A 17568-nucleotide genomic window follows, 5' to 3' on the forward strand; every position below is an offset into this window, starting at 1 on the left:
GTGGTGACATAAGGATGTGCCGGCTCCAGGGGATATGTATGACGTAGTCGTGTGTCCCATATCTTGTCGATGCGTTCATTCCGTCAACGTTGAGAAGGATTTAGAATTTTTTCTTTCCCTTTGATGCCCGGTGTGAGAGGCCATCACACGTGTGTGTGTGTGTGTGTGTGTGTGTGTGTGTGTGTGTGTGTGTGTGTGTGTGTGTGTGTGTGTGTGTGTGTGTGTGTGTGTGTGTGTGTGTGTGTGTGTGTGTGTGTGTGTGTGTGTGTGTGTGTGTGTGTGTGCGTCTGTGTGCGTCTGTGTGTGTGCGCGCGTCTGTGTGTGCCGTCTACATGTTGCTGACCTGTATGTCTTATTTCAGAAAGAGTCCCCTACCACCTCCAGACAGTCCCCTGCCAATGGCCACTCCAGCATTAACAGTTCAATCTTGGTAAGGCCCTCCGCCCTACCCCTTTTAAATTAAATAAATACATAAAACACTGCCCTTCCCAGACAGACCCACAACCATCAGTTTGTTTTGTTGCGTCTCTTGTCTCCACTGGTTGTCTTTTTTTGTCATTTTGTTGTCCCAATGTCACGTTTCTATTTGTCCATGTCCGTCCGTCACTCCAACCGTGTCTCTGTGGTTGTTTCGTTGTTTGTTTGTTTGTTTTTCTCTCCTGTTTTTGACGGGAATTACACGTTATGTGGCAGCCAAGTCTGTGGTTTGTTTAGAGCACTATTTGCCTGGTAATGTTTAGAGCAATTTAAACAGACGTTACCAGGCGTGGAGTGTGATTTATTTGTGATTAAAGCCTGATTTATACTTGGTTGCGTGCCGGACTGCCGGTGTCGCACACTGAAAATACTAAAATAGCGGACCTACAAGCTCATAGCACGTCGCATTTTCAGGTGTGTGACAAACACCGCGCAAGGCAGGTACAAATCAGGCGTGACTATGGCATAGCAGTGTTGGTACTCTTTCGACGGTGCTGAGGATCTCGTCGGGTCTCGTTCCCTGTGTGTCGTTATCCCCTCATTCTCAATCTGTTTTGTTTTTCTTTAAGCTAAAAGCCGTGTCCGATATCTCAGTTAACAAATTGGTGTGCCTCATGAAGCGTGCTGCGTGCCGTGCGCCTGTGCTGACACAACACAACCCCCCCCCCCCCTACTGAGGACACTGTTGTCCTCCTGTACAGCATACTGTATACATACTGTACAGCAGGGGTTCCCACACGTTGTCATGTCAAAGACCCCCAAATTGACACTAATTAGCCCGCGGACCCCCCATTTGAAGAGATAATGCCAGGGACCCCCATAAGAGAAGATTTGTACGGCTCTAGCAGTGATTCTCAACCCGTTTAATTTCAAGGACCCTCAGTTTGACATGCATTAGTCTAGGGACCCCCCATTTAATGGCATTTCTATCTCTGAGACCCCCAATTTATATTGTAAAATCAAACGGACCCGTTAGGGTTGCCCATTTGTACACTCTCAGAGTTACAGACCCATAAGGGTCCATTTTGGTTCCAAGCTATCATTTAGCTGGGGTCCCCCTGGAACTCTCTGATGGACCCCTAGGGGACCCCGGACCCCACTTTGGGAACCACTGGTATATAGCACTGTTTCCCAAACTCTGTGTAACTCAGGACCCATTTGTGGGTCGCGGGCCCAATTTTATGGGTGGCGAGTAAACGTCCCTGTATTTAGTTAATTTTAGAGATTTCGTTTTTCATTATTATTATTATTATTTCAAAAGATTCCCAAATCTCCCAAAAAATGCTAACTTCAAAATAGTTTCATAACTGAATTAAAAAAAATCTTAAATGTCATCAAATTGAAAATAAAAAAAAGTTTGGATCTTACGGAGCCCTGAAATGGCCATAGGACAAAATATTATCTAGTCCGGTCGAGATAACTAATACCTCGACCGGCCGAGATATATCTCGACCGGATATAAGTTATATAATACTTAAAAACATTTGCGTACTCCGTTCCCCTCCGTTAACCTCGCCAGTACTCCAGACAGACACTGTGGTCATGCTGATGCTTTGCTTGCTTTGTGCTTGCTTGCTCGCTCCGCACAGCTGTACCAGATCTGATCCATAACGGATGACAATCACTCTCTCCTCTCTTTATCTCATACTCTTGTCTTTTTGTCTTTTTTTCCCCAGTGAATGTTGCATGTTGTGTTGGGTCTCTCTGGCGTTCTAAGATAATTTATTTTCATTATTTATGAGTGAATTTACATTGCTTTAACTCTGCTGTGTGCCATCTGCCTCTAAACTTTCTCTGTGTCGTCAATGGTTTACCCAACAGGATCTGCCGTCCACCATCCAGCCCAAAGGTCGACAGGTGAATAACATTAGCCCCTCATTAGCCCCTCACAATCCCGAACCCCAATTCAGCACTGTGTTCTTGTGCACATTGTGTTATTGTGTGTCTGTGTGCGTGTGCACACTCACATGTCCCTGTGTGTGTGTGTTAGTGTGTTTGCCTTTTTTCTTCCCTTCTTCTCGCACCTCTTCGTTTGACAGAAACCAGTCACTAATCCATGGTGGAGTTTAAAGTTCCTCCAAAATAACGTGGCTTCATTGTGTTGATTTTTAAGACCATGGCCACCCAGCTGAGTCCACCATGCAGATCCAAGCTGTCACTTTCAGTATGGATGGCCAAGGCATGACCTCCATTTAAAACGAACACTATTAGATATTGGACGGGCTCCAAAGTGCATTAGAGTCTATAATAATACACAATGAAATGCTCCTACAGCGGCTCAGCTTTGAGCTGGGCCACAGAGAAAGACGGAGTTGAGACCTCTCAAGTTCGATAGAACTCAATTAAATTTGTGTTTTGGCCCGGTGTTTTAGGAAATTAGTTTTTCATTGATTTCTTTCATTTTCTTTCTGAGAAGAAATTGTCTGACCTTAACACTACCCTGTACGCCAAATGGAAACGTTGTAGAGATGCCTGAGCGCCATCTGTCTGCGGTCAACCTTGATAAAGGAAGCCAGAGATCCTACAACCTCCGTACACCCCCCCCCCCCCCATATCAGTGTCGACTACCTTTTTCCACTGACAAAACCGAATGGAAACTAAATTAAAACTAAGCTATGATGACTAAAACTAAGACCAAATATACTGACAATTTCGTTGACAAATAAAAACTAGACTAAAATGTTAAGAAGGGACTAGTGGACAAGAGATCCACTATAAGTCATTTTACTCTTGGTTGCATGCTGAAAATAGCTGATCTACAAGCTCACAACGCGTCGCGTTGCATTGTGAGCTTGTAGATTGGCTATTTTCAGCAAGTGTAAAAACACTCATTACGACGGCATCAAGGCCCACCAAAACACATTTTAGTCGACTAAAACTAGACTAACACTAAGACATTTCCAGGTGACTAAAATGTGACTAAAACTAAATGAAGTTTCAGTCCAAAGACTATGACTAAACTAAAATCGAAATTTGCTGCCAAAAACAACACTGCCCGATACTCCACCATACCCTGCAAAGCCCTCCCTTCGCTCCCCCCCCCCAGGCTTCTTATCTGGCCAAAGGGGCTTTGAGCGGTGTGTGCGGCAAGCTGATTGTAGTCACAAACAACCACACCCTTTCCCTTAAAGACAAAAACCCAATCCGCTATTTAAAGCAGAAAGCACAAGTCACCGCAGTGGTCGCCATGATGTCACCTTCAGCAAATGGGACACTTTGAAAACATCCATGAACAACTCATGAAGGACTCAATTGGTTTATTAATATGGCTAAATTGTCAACCGTGTAGTCGGGGACCAAAGTCTGTGACCACTGCAGTGTACTCGGGTGGCTTATCAGCTTTGACGGTACAGTTTCCCTTCCCTCACTGCTGCTTTCTGTATGGTACTAATGGCACAGGCATTATTGACATTCGGAGAGCCTAGAAATTGCCCTTATAGCTGCTGATCCTCTGCCAGAAACGTTATGAATTATTTTCCAGAGAAATGGTTAATGCGGTTTAAATGACTCCATAGATCAGGACTTATGGGCAACTTCTACCTCGGCGCAGTTCAAAATAGAACTCCTATAACTCAACGCTGTACCGTAACTGTCTTCCCATTTCATCTCACTAGTAGGCTCATACACAGCAAAATCCAGAGTGTTCATTTAAGGGTCAGATTTTGTGTTAAATTGACACTCCGGCTTCTACTGTGTACTGTACATATTCCTTGTTAGAACATCATCTGTACTAATTCCCAAACAAGCCTAAAATGAAATCAGTGTGTGCTGTATTGAAAAACAAGGATGTGGCGACAGAGGCTGAAAAGTGCTGATGTTGTGTTGTTAGCGCTGGTACCAGATCCTACCAGTGGAGGGCACAAGGCTCTACAGGCAAACCATGGCAGACCCTACATTCGCAGTTGTTTTAATCATGCCTGTAATGTCTCCGTTACAGAAGCGCATGCCATAATACTGTATGTTAGAGGTGTAATTGGCTACTGTCCCCATAGTGTTGATAATGATATAGCTCTCCTACCTAGCTACAGTATGCCTCATATATATATATACCGCCATGGTCCATCTCGCTCACGCTCCCCCGATACCCTCCCCAGCTCCCCACCAGCCTTAGATAACAACAGTATATGTTTTAGATTAGACGTTCAGTATCTTTTTGCTGCATGATGTGTGTGATGCTTTCACGTCCTAGATCATACCAAGACCTCCAATCAAGGATAAAATGTCCATCAAGGTAAGAGACAGTCGGCCCCCAGAGCAAAATAAAGACGTCGACCAAATAGTCAGTGTTACTGTAAAACGGCACTGATGGATGTCCCAATCAATGTTGTGCGCCAAACCATTCTACGGCCATATCGTCCCAGATCACACGCAGGGTAGAGGAAACCAGAAAGTGACAGTGTGGTGCGTTAAAGCAAGGGAAATGTACTGTATGTTGTTTTTGAAGTCGCAGAACGCACAAAACAATGCCTGTGCCATAATTACCAGTGTGTGTTCAGAGGCTCACTAATAGCCCAGCTGTGTCTGAGAGCATCTCGTGGGACACAGTCTCTGCCTTGGAAACGGTTCTCTAACCTGGCAACCGTGCAACGACGCCCCCTCCAACAGGCCTCCTCCATCCCAGAGTTCTGTTCGTACGTTATAGTCATTGCATCAGCTCTATAGCGCTCGCCATACCCCCACAGGACCTACACCATCCACCACATCCCATCTCGCTCTGTCTTTCTCGCTCTCGCCGAAACGACCCTTCCCGTACTCCCTCCCTCTCCCTCCTGACCACCGTGTCCGCCTTCTCCTCCCCTCCTGACCGCAGATTTACGTGAGGGCTCAGTTCGAGTACGATCCCTCCCGGGACGAGCTCATCCCTTGCAAGGAAGCCGGCATTCGCTTCCAGGTGGGTGACATCATTCAGATCATCTCCAAGGACGACCACAACTGGTGGCAGGGCAAGCTGGAGAACACGAAGAACGGCACGGCGGGTCTCATCCCCTCCCCAGAGCTCCAAGAGTGGCAAGTGAACACACACACACACACACGCACACGCACACAGAGAGAGAGAGAGATAACAAGCTGGTTGTGAAACACATCTTGTAGGTCCATAACGACTGCAACCGATGCCAGATTGCCTCCCCTGATCACTTGACAATGAAAATGACAAAAAATGATTTAGGTCAATAACTCTTCTGGAATGCTCTGCCCCAAAAAAACATCTTATCTACAATACATAACAAAATTACTCTAAAAGAAATTGCCAAGTACATTAAACTGTGATTTGTGAATTTGTTCTTTTGATGTTATAATGTAGATTTTTTTGTTCTTTGTTTTCTCAGGCGTGTGGCTTGTATAGCCATGGAGAAGACCAAACAGGAACAGCAGGCCAGCTGTACCTGGTTTGGCAAGAAGAAGAAGCAGTATAAAGACAAGTATCTGGCCAAGCACAACGCAGGTACACCACATGCACATACACACACATGCATGTATGCATGGGGTAGCACAGTAAACAGGTACACCACATGCACATACACAGTAAACCTGGCTTATGACCAGATATCTCTCATAGCTAAAGGGAGGATTCACCTTTGGTTGAGCGGCAGATATTTTGGTTTCTCAGACCTGGTAGTTCCACATGCATGTAAAAAAACAGTTTGTTCCAAAGGTTTCAGTGATGTCTCATCATGGCATCCATGATTTGACACAAACTTGTCCATGCATGCATGAAGGCATGCAGACAAGGGTGGGTACTGGCATTGTGCGTGCGTGTGTGCGTAACAGGACCTAATGCCATACATACAGCTAGCCCAATAGCAGTTCCACCTTCACGCCAGGAATAACTGACACACGTGTGCAGTGTGCACAGGAGCACATGGAGAGTAGCAGGGATGTCATCCAGGGACAAACAGTAAATATGGATGCTTAGGGCACATAACACATGGGCTCTAATTCCTGACAGCGAGTCCCTGGTTCAATTCCTGCCTGGCCAGAAGGACCTCCCTTACTCTTCAATAAAGGCTCAGAAAAGCCCCGAAAATGGCCCAGGCTGGCCTATAGGGGCCTAGGGGCACCTAGCCTGGCAGCGTCTCGTGGGTTTGAGTCCCGATCCCGACGACCCTTGCTGCGTTGCGTGTCTTCTCCCCATCTCTCTCCCCGTTTCCTGTCAACCTAATATATATATCTATCAACTAAGGCAAAAAGCCCCAAAAGTATCTTTAATTATTTTTTAGAAAAGCCCCCAAAATGTACAAATACAAAAAATAACAGTAATATAGCAATACTGAATAATAATAATAATAATAATAATAAGAAAGAAGATTCATTGAGACCACATCTGTTTGTGCAGTACATGCAGGCACATGAAATGCGTGTGCGTGTGTGTGCGTGCGTGTGTGTGTGCGCGCGTGTGCGCGCATTGCCATGTTTGCCAAAATACTTTTATCTCAAGGTATACCCATCACTAAGTGAAACGTGAGGCTTGAAATAGAGGCCCAGGCCAGCTTAAGTAATAGGTACCAGCTGTGGACAGTACGTTCTTTCTGTGACTGCAGTATCCATGTTTGGCCGTAGATGGCAGCACCTAGCACATCACCACGTCGTGAACACCACTGCTGCCCTTCTGTGTGAGCAGGGGAGGCCAAAGCAATGTGTCGGTCTGTCGGAGAGACCTGGACAGTCACTGCTGGTCTGTGGCAGCAGCTCAAATGACCACAGGCGGTCAGGGAAAGATAATTAGGGGGTGGGGGGGAGGGGGTGTAAGGTTTAAAAGAAGTTCAGGGGTGTGTGAGAGACGTAGGCTTGGACGTGGTTGCCGTTGGTAAGCAACAAGCAAGAGGAATGAGGGGTGAGAGGGAGGGGGGGTGTGGTTTATGGCGAGGGCTTCTGAGTTTGGCTACTCAGGCCTGTGTGCACTGACTGGAACACTCCTGATCCATACCATGTGCAACCTTGTGTGTTTTTGTGTGTTGTATTAGCTGGGAAAGCTTCTACACACTATACACTACAGCGTGTTGGCAGTACAGCCTGTCTGCATATCACTAGACTTTCCACACTCTTTAAGTTTCAGGCGGCCTTCGGCACTTGTTCTAAGATTAGCACCCTGAGTGACCAGCAGCCCAGGGGGCAAGGTTTCTTCACAGGAGTGACCATAAACTTAAAACAGCCCACTTAGACACTTAGAGCTGTCTTCGTGCCTGCCTGCACATAACCTATTAGTATGGCGTTCACACACACTACAGGACCTTTACAGGCCCTTATTCAGCAGAAAGAAAGAAAGGGGGAATGTTTGGTATCAATTGTTTTTCCCACTGGATTTCCTATATTATTTAATTGTATAAAGATGTTGTGCACATGCAGCTTTTCTTTCCCCCCTCCAAGGGATTATGGGAATTGAGTGTTGCACTGAGCACAGCTGGATTGGGGGGTTTACGGTATTTTAAGACCTCTCCTGCTCCCCAATCGATATGCGGGCGTTGAGGGGTCGGGGGGGTCGGGGGGATTGTGTGTCTGTGCATGCACGACGTGTGTGCATGTATAATATTAGCATGCCTAATATCAGGTTTGTATGCATGTCAACTGTTTGCTCAGCAGGCCATAGAGAGCCTTCACATCCGTCAATGGACATTTAAAGCTATACTTTACTATTTAGCATGTAATAATATAACGTGCATCTCTGCATCTAGCCATTGGTGATTAATAGTAGCACTGTAACTCAATATCACATCTATATCGAAGCTGTTGGGTGGAGGCCTTGTCCAAAACTGTAACTTTTCAGGAAATGATCAAATCAAATAAAGAATAACCTTTGTTCCAATGGATCCAAAGTAATTCCTATTTAGTCACAAGCTCTTGTTAATATCGGTACTTTAATTAGTTAAATTGGCTGCTTTTGGTTGACAGACAGTCTTGTACAATGAAGTAGGACACTAATTTGAGGGAAAAAAACATAAAAAGTTGAAAATATGCATTATGGAGATAGGTTTCTGCCCAAAAGCAATGATATAATCTATTTTGCAAGCATGTGTTTGTTCACTGTAGTTGATCTAGTTTCATCTGATAAACTGCATAGATAAACCGAACATTTATGTGTCTCACTTCCTGTCCACATGGGGTGACACAGTCCATGTCATGAGACATTCTGACACAGAGGTCCCATCATCCCACCTTCATACGCTCACAATCTATCAACGGAACAACGTGGTCTATTATTTAAGCGGGTTCACTCGTACATGCTCAGATCTCTCACCGCTACAACAGATGCTAGTTTACGTCCACGACTAAACTCCCCCCAGCCTCCTAGTAGCATGTACAGTACGTACAGTAGGCCTTCACTATGTCAGCATGTCACGCTGCGCAGGTTCATACAGTAGTAGGAACGGCCTTCAGTCTCTCCAGACTGAAGTATGACTGTGTTAGGCTCAGTCTTATAGTGGTTGTGTGTGTTATGCTTGCATAGGCGTGTTCTGGGAGCAGAGCCACGCTATCACATAAAGGAAAGGAAAGGTACTATGTTTACCCAGGGTAACTGGACTAAGCTCAAGAACTAGTTTACAGCCAGGCCCTGCTCATAGAACATTTCATGGTAGAGGTTCAATGCCTTAACATACCAATGCATAATATCACTGCAATATTTGTTTGTTTGTTTTGTTTAATTGCACTGAGTGTCCCGACTGAACCATTGTCGGTGTTGTGGAGTGTCGCATGGCCACTCACACTAATGTATGTTTGCTGTGTTTGTGCAATTAATGTATGGTAATTCTGCTGTTGTAACTGGACCATGTTATGACCCCTCCCCCTGTCCATCTCTCTCGCTTTCCTATCAAACGGCCTCTCTGCATGTAAGTAACAAACTGTGATGGGACTCTAATGCTTATTTGCTTCTTCCTTCTTTATCTAAACACATGTAACAGATAACACACTTCGCATCATGCATTGTCTCACACTTCTATTCTAGCCTATCACTCTCTTTCTCTTTCTATCTCATTCCATTTTGTTTAACACCCTCTAGGCCTTTCAGCTGTCACTGCCACCGTTTCAGTTTTGTTCTGTTGTCATTTACCCAGAATAACTAACTGAAACCATATGGCAGTTTGCAGTATGTGTTTGTTCATAAATCATAATACTTGTGTGTTGTCATCCTCCTAATGTGATTAATTCTAATTTGTCTGGTCAATTGCGCTCAGTAATTCCCCAAAATGGACAGTATTACAAACGGCAGTAGCAATGACAACTCTTCAGTTGTGATATTACTGTAATTAGTCAAATGGCAGCCATTTTTGTCTTGCCTCATAATCGCAAAATGTGCACGTGTCCTCTTGAGTATGACATAAGAGCAAGATGGCTACTGTGGATGGTCAATGGCATTCGCTGACGTGCTCAATTTAGTATATGAACTGAATACAGAGCGCAAACTTTGTAAAAGCCACTTGAACGTCACATTGCATTTACTGTATGCTTTAGCGACGGCCAGATGGTCAGTAAGCCGGCTATCACTGATAGCGTCGACTGTTACACGAGAGAACACAGTGACTTGTGGGTATTGTATTTCACATGTCAGCCCCCTTCATCCTAGCCAGACTCTTATCTGGGGTTCATGTTACGGGGGCTGAGCACACATTGTGCAGACATCCAAGGGCCGAAGGGAGTGTAGTATTCTTGCTCCCTAAATTGACCTCTTGGCTTGCTTTACACCTGCGCTCCATGTGCACCGCAGCCACCATTCATTCTCTCCTCTCCCACCTTACCTTACTGAATGGATCTCTATAATGAATTCAACTTGCACTTTACACATAGTATTTATACGTATTCTTTGTTGAAGGTTTGTTTGTTGCAGCGGCTACTAATGGAATTATACTTTTGATCAAATACCTCAAATACCTCCTGCACAGGAATGTATGTATTCATGCCATGGACTGAACTCTCGGTCCTTCGCTTGGTTGGATTACTCCCTATCGTGGCCCATATCGGCTCAGTCGAAGAAATCAAGTCTTCTGAACTGTACAGCCACATTTCACTTTGTCACAGACATTACGGCCCTTTACCAACTGTCCGTATGATACAGAAACCATTCAAAGTTTTGACGATAAACCTGACATCCGTCAGTTCATCTAAGCTAGTCTCGCGTAACCAGACGATCAGAAAAGAAATGTAAATGTAATAAAACAGCAGGGAGAGAATGGTTGCTTTCAAACCCAATGTCCACTGCTTTGAAAACGAATCATAATATCACAAATATGAGGGAATGCCATGAGGTCTTTGCATTAGTTCTGCAATGCAGTTTTGTTTTCTTTTTCCCATTCGGCCCCTACGGTGAATTTAGATGTCACAGTAGGCTGAGATCTCCAATTGTCTCTGCTACACAAGCCTATTGTCACCCAGGTGTGTCTGACACTCCTCTAGTAGACCATGTAATACTTTGTCATACGACCTTTTCGTTCACCTAATCAGTTATGTTTGGTGATCGATATGGTCATACAACAACGTATACATTTGTCTTTAGCGATTTGTAGAACCACCTCACAGTGCCGTTGTCTTAGCCGTCTCCCCAGGTTGTCTCACTGTCTCTCTCTCTCTCTCTCTCCCCCTGGTCTCTCTCCCTACAGTGTTTGACCAACTAGACCTCGTCACATACGAGGAGGTGGTGAAGCTCCCTGCTTTCAAGAGGAAAACACTAGTCTTATTAGGTGAGTATGAGTACAGGTGAAAGACTAATATCAACCACTAATCTAAAACTGAAGGTCTCCTCATTCATCAAAAGGACTGTCTGTCAGAGACGAAAGCATGTTTTTGATCCCCTCCAATAAATGGCTTTCCGAAATGATGTAATTCGTGCCAGCCAACTATGGACTTTAATGTTTGTTCAGGGTGGTGATTGACATTGTAAGTCTAATGTGAGGTTGAAGTTGAATGGGCTTGCATGGGATGGGCGTTAATGAACATACATACATCTCTGAATATCAAAATGTTTAATCAAGCATCTTAACAACTGCTCTAAATTGAAACACCCCTTTAAGCGGTTAACACGTGGTATGTATTTGCTCATAATGGCACTAGAACAAAGGCTATGCATACATAAAGGGATACCGCCTGAGGAAGAGCTGGAAATATGTTGCACTGTAATATTCCAAGACGTTTTCATGTATATGGCCTTTATACTTGCTTTATTTGTTTTAGTGCTATTGGCAATTAAACAACACTTCTCTGTATTATTCTACCTACGGTATGTGGCATTCTGGTTGCCCTTCCTCCCCACCGTTTGTGGGATACAATGTTAATGGATACACATGGGAACTGGTAGTAGAGTGAAGAGAATACACTATGGACAGTCTGATACTGTCTGTCTGTCTGTCTGTCTGTCTGTCTGTCTGTCTGTCTGTCTGTCTGTCTGTCTGTCTGTCTGTCTGTCTGTCTGTCTGTCTGTCTGTCTGTCTGTCTGTCTGTCTGTCTGTCTGTCTGTCTGATACTTCCTCAGGTGCCCATGGAGTGGGCAGGAGACACATCAAGAACACACTCATCACCAAACACCCTGACAGATTCGCCTACCCCATCCCTCGTAAGACACACAAACACAGATAAACACACTGAAGTCACACTCACACACCTATGAACACGCACAAACCGTACAAAAAGTACTTGGAGATAACTGTATTACCAATGCAAAGACTTTAGGTTGGTGCTTCATATAGGGGACTGGGTTTCCAAAGCAGTGGGCATAGGTTTGTCAGTTGAGGTTTTCTCTGCATTACATTTAAACTTCCCTACAGGTATCGGCATATTAAGCACGCACACACACATGCACACACACACTGCATATAAGTATGCACTATGTCCGCAATGTGCAAGGTGTTATTTCTCCACGCGGAGGATCGCTGAAGTGTTGTTCCTGAGCTGATCCAGGGTCAGTTCAATAGTTCCACTTAACGAAGTGTTGTTCCTGAGCTGATCCAGGGTCAGTTTTTACCTGAATAGTTCCACCACGTTCTCTCTCCTGTCGCTCACCGTTCCTCCCAACTCGCGTGTCTCGTCTCTCTCTCAGACACGACCAGGCCTCCCAAGAAGGACGAGGAGAACGGGAAGAACTACTACTTCGTGTCCCACGACCAGATGATGCAGGACATCAGCAACAACGAGTACCTGGAGTACGGCAGCCACGAGGACGCCATGTACGGCACGCGGCTGGAGACCATCCGCAAGATCCACGAGCAGGGACTCATATCCATCCTGGACGTAGAGCCTCAGGTAGAAATGGTGTTAGCATTACGTTATGCTTTAGCTATTGAAAAATAGCAGATCTACAAGCTCATAGCGCGCCACCGAGTGGCGCGCTACGAGTTTGTAGGTCTGCTATTTTTGAAAAATCGAAGAACGACTGACATGGACGTTTTTAGAATCTGATCTCAGGTCAGAATGGGTTTTTTTTTTTTTTTTAAGATATTTTTTTGCGGCTTACGCCTTTTATTGATTTTTGAAGGGACAGACAGTAGGCTGACAGGAAACGGGAGAGAGATGGGGGGATGACATGCAGTAAAGGCCGTGTCGGGTCCGGGAGTCGAACCCGCGGCACACTGCGACTGGATTACCAGTCCGGTGCCCAGACCGTTACGCTACGGCCTGGGCCATCAGAACCGATATATACCGATATATATATATATATCAATAACCCAAAAAAAATGGAGTTAGGTGGTTTCTTCCGGACAGTAACATTATGTTATTTGTATTTGTAGAATATAGATAAAAGCTATTGTTAACAAAATATTCAATATTAAAAGTGGTTAAAAGATGCACAGCATTTACTCTTTGTGGAGTGCTGTTTATGAACACCTGTGTGTGTGTGTGTGTGTGTGTGTGTGTGTGTGTGTGTGTGTGTGTGTGTGTGTGTGTGTGTGTGTGTGTGTGTGTGTGTGTGTGTGTGTGTGTGTGTGTGTGTGTGTGTGTGTGTGTGTGTGTGTGTGTGTGTGTGTGTGTGTGTGTGTGTGTGTGTGTGGGGTACAGTGGTTCCCAAAGTGGGGTCCGGGTACCCCCACGGGTCCTTGAGGCAGTTCCAGGGGGTCCCCGGCTAAATGATAGTTTAGAACCCTTATAGGTCTGTAAGTTACTGTAACTACGGGGGTCCGTAGACTAATGCATGTCAAACTGGGGGGTCCTTGAAATAAAACGGGTTGAGAATCACTTCTAGAGACGTGAAAATGTTCTCTTATGGGGGGGTCCCTGGCATACCTTTTTCAAATGGAGGTCCGTGGGCTAATTAGTGTCAATTTGGGGGTCCTTGACCTGAACACGTTTGGGCAACCACTGCTGTAGTGTAATGGGGTGCCTTTGCGTCTTGATGTCGCTGTGTTTGCCACACTGAAATATGATAAATATGATCTCCCTCATCAGGCACTGAAGGTTCTGCGGACGGCAGAGTTTGCCCCATACGTCGTGTTCATTGCCGCACCAACCATCACACCAGGCATCAATGAGGTATGATTACGGACACCACAAATACACACGCGCAATACGTTTTTCAATGGTGTACGTCTAACCGCACCAGCAGATGCTTCTTATAGATTTGTGAATAATAAGCAGTCGCACATGCTGTGTACAATCTCTTTCCACTGTACTGCAAGCTCTTTGTTTATTGCAATTTTAAAATATTCAAAGTCATTTACGTGATGTCATCAAGCATGTGTGTGTGCCAGCAGAGCCCGCTCTCTCTCTCTCTCTCTCTCTCTCTCTCTCTCTCTCTCTCTCTCTCTCCCCCCTTGCCTCTCTTATCCATCTCTGTGCTTGTTTACTTTGCATGCTGCATGTGTTTGGTTTTTTTGGCATTCCTCTCAGATGCCCAGGTGGTGTCGAAAGCTGCCAGTGAGTACGAAACAGAATAGACATAATTCCCATTGCTGTCCATTGAATGCACGGTCGTAGTCGTTAGTTAGCGTTGTCTGCTCAGCTTTCCCAGTCGTGTTTCTTATTCACCTCCTTTGGCTGAGGAAGCGTTTCTATTTTAGTCTGAAGCCCCTCAGCCATGCACCACCCTCAGTCCCTCCAGCTCTCTGTCCTTCCCCCAACAGGTTTTCCATCCCAAGGACCCCCAAATAGCCACACAGCCTCATTGTGCATTGTAAACTGGATTCAAATAAAACATAGCCGATCTATAACCTCGCATTGCCTTGCACCGCAATGTGCTTTTGTACTATTTATTTTTAAGTGTTTGGAAAAATTTTGAAGAAATGTATGACAATGGTAATTCTTAGATTGTCCTCTCCAATTGACCACCTGGCGCCCCCCAGTGGCCCCTACTCTGAAAACCACCACCTCCCGCCAACCTTCTTTTCCTGCCTTCTCTTCCCCCACAGGACGAGTCCCTCCAGCGACTGCAGAAGGAGTCTGAGATCCTCCAGAAGACCTACGCCCACTACTTTGACCAGACCATCATCAACAACGAGATCGACGAGACCATCCGGCACCTGGAGGAGGCCATCGATCTGGTGTGCACCACTGGCCAGTGGGTGCCCGTCTCCTGGGTCTACTGAGCTACCGACACCCAGGCCTGCTCCGCTTCAACTTCAACTACCAACACCCAGGCCTGCTCCGCTTCAACTTCCACTCATCCACTCACTACCAACATCCAGGCCTGCTCCGCTTCAACTTCCACTCATCCACTCACTACCAACATCCAGGCCTGCTCCGCTTCAACTTCCACTCATCTGACTACCAACACCCAGGCCTGCTCCGCTTCAACTTCCACTCATCTGAGTTACCAACACCCAGGCCTGCTCCGCTTCAACCTCCACTCATCTGAGTTACCAACACCCAGGCCTGCTCCGCTTCAACTTCCACTCATCTGAGTTACCAACACCCAGGCCTGCTCCGCTTCAACTTCCACTCATCTGAGCTACCAACACCCAGGCCTGCTCCGCTTCAACTTCCACTCATCTGAGTTGTCAAGCTCCAACTTGCCCTCCTTCGAACTTCCCCCCTTTCTCCATTTCCTACTCTCTCCATCCAGAGATACGTTAAAAGAAAATCAATAATAATAATAATAATACCGTGATTACTCTGATAAATGGAGAAGAGAGGAAGAAAAAGCACCTCAACCGATCAGAAACATCTCTCTCACTCTGTCTCGCCCACACTGCACTTGACCTTCAACAGCCAATCAAAACCCTCGGTGTACTGCGCAAAGAACTTGGAGCAGCCATGTCGAAATCTCCTCTGGGAGCTGCGCCAAAAACACCCACAGCGGGCCAATCAAATCTCCTCTGGGCGCTGCGCCAAACACCCGCAGCGGGCCAATCAAGACTCTGCCCTTACAGACTACCTAGACGTAGTGTTATATAAAAACAAAAGTGAAACAAAGCAATGAATATCGTCATGTTTGTGATAGCTAGCAAGGCGACATTTTTGTAGTTGTTTTGTTTTAAAGAGACAGTACTGTGTCCTCCCTTGCGTGTCACCCCCCCCCCCCCCATCCCCCCCTCCACACACACACACACACACACACACACACACACATACACACACATCGCAATGTAGTCCTGTTGGGTGTTGTAGTTCTTAAGCACCTGTAGCTCCCTAGAACAACACTGTTGGTGGGTACTCTCTCTCTCTCTCTCTCTCTCTCTAGCCAGACTGAAGAAAAGCGCACAAACACTGCAGTGTCTCCCGTCACCCTTATTATTTATTGATTCCTTCCCTTTTTGGTAGCAGTCTTATCTGGATGAGCCTATCTTGTTATCCGTTAATTTAATATCTTTCTTATCCCTTGTAATGGTACAGTAACAGTCGCCACAGCTACACACACACACACACACACACACACACACACACACACACACACACACACACACACACACACACAGACACACACTGTTCTACCAGGTACTGTCTCTTCTAATTTCTTAAAACGTTTTAGAGGTTTGAATGAGGTCACCAATATGTGCATGTGAACATTCGCAAGCTTCCATGCCATGTCAGTCAGTGTTGCCCCTCCCTCTCCCTCTGTGAAACCTCCAGAAGAGAAAAGAAAGAAGAAGAAGAAAAATAAAAAACACATTCCACACGTTTGGAAGACTGAACTCGATTGAGGGAAGCTCGGACGCTAACCAACAACTACTACTACTACTACAGCAGCAGCAACAACACAGCCGGACATTGTCTTGACACCTCTATGCACATCCCTTTGCATTTTGGGCGACATTTGTAAACCACCAATTTATATAATGATCGACCATGTAGTGAGATGTGTTTGTAAAAAAGAAAAAAGAAAAAAGAAGAAGAACATTTCTCAAATTCTGAATTGTCATATTCAAAAAAAAAAAAGATGAAGATCAGGGAGAAAGGGATTCCACCTTTTTCCTCATTTGCCATTTCAGAAAATGTTGTTGTCCGAGAGTATTAATGTTTTCAATTCTGTTTAAATCAATGAAAGGTAAAAATGATGATTTTTATTCTGCAACTGTGTAGCTGTTTGGAAAGGGGGTGTGCACACTACATTTTGCAAAGTGATAACTTTGCAAATGAAGAGACAGTTTGTGCATCTGAATAACCGTGTATATGAATCTGACAGATTGACAGACTCCCCTTGTGTAAATGACTCTGCAATGATAAAAGTTATTCAGTATGAACAATTTTTTTAAATATATTTACTTTTATGTGTTGGAAAATTAAACAGGTTGAGGCTCCTTTCTTCCTCCTCTGCACACACGCATGCATGCGCACGCACGCATGCATGCATGCACGCACACACACACACACACACACTGGTGTTCATAAACAGCACTTCACAAAGAGTAAATGCTGTACATCTTTTAACCACTTAATATTGAATATTTTGTTAACAATTGCTTTTATCTATATTCTACAAATACAAATAAGTTGAAATAACATAATGTTACTGTCAGGAATAAACCACCTAACTCCATTATTTTTAGGTTATTGATATAGATCTATATATATATATATATATATATTCCCATAAATTAATGCTATTGAACAACCTTTACGACTGTGTGTCGGTTAAAAAATGTAAATTTGGAACCAATGGAAAGTGTTTCGGCGAAAACCTAATTCCATTTGAGCTGGATGTTTTTTTTTTCATTTCCTGAAAAATGAACATTTTGG

The 17568-nt window shown here is 44.9% G+C and overlaps 1 protein-coding gene across 7 annotated transcripts in view; it reads left to right on the forward strand.

Annotated features, from left to right (window-relative positions):
* caska (calcium/calmodulin-dependent serine protein kinase a) overlaps positions 1–15523 on the forward strand; it is a 134818-nt gene extending 119295 nt beyond the window's left edge. For 2 of the 7 annotated variants that reach the window (XM_083775894.1, XM_083775896.1), the window contains 10 exons: positions 362–430; positions 2299–2334; positions 4667–4708; positions 5288–5484; positions 5805–5920; positions 11067–11147; positions 11936–12016; positions 12500–12702; positions 13843–13926; positions 14802–15523. In XM_083775894.1, coding sequence (XP_083632020.1) covers positions 362–430; positions 2299–2334; positions 4667–4708; positions 5288–5484; positions 5805–5920; positions 11067–11147; positions 11936–12016; positions 12500–12702; positions 13843–13926; positions 14802–14978 — 1086 coding nt within the window. In that variant the 3' untranslated portion in view covers positions 14979–15523. The remainder of the gene's footprint in view (positions 1–361; positions 431–2298; positions 2335–4666; positions 4709–5287; positions 5485–5804; positions 5921–11066; positions 11148–11935; positions 12017–12499; positions 12703–13842; positions 13927–14801) is intronic. The other 5 variants (XM_083775895.1, XM_083775898.1, XM_083775899.1 and 2 more) reach the window with 3 other exon arrangements.
* The last annotated feature ends 2045 nt before the right edge of the window (positions 15524–17568 follow it).

The sequence above is a fragment of the Protomyctophum parallelum genome, assembly GCF_964188405.1.
Source record: "Protomyctophum parallelum genome assembly, chromosome: 11".
NCBI classification, from domain to species: Eukaryota; Metazoa; Chordata; class Actinopteri; order Myctophiformes; family Myctophidae; genus Protomyctophum; species Protomyctophum parallelum.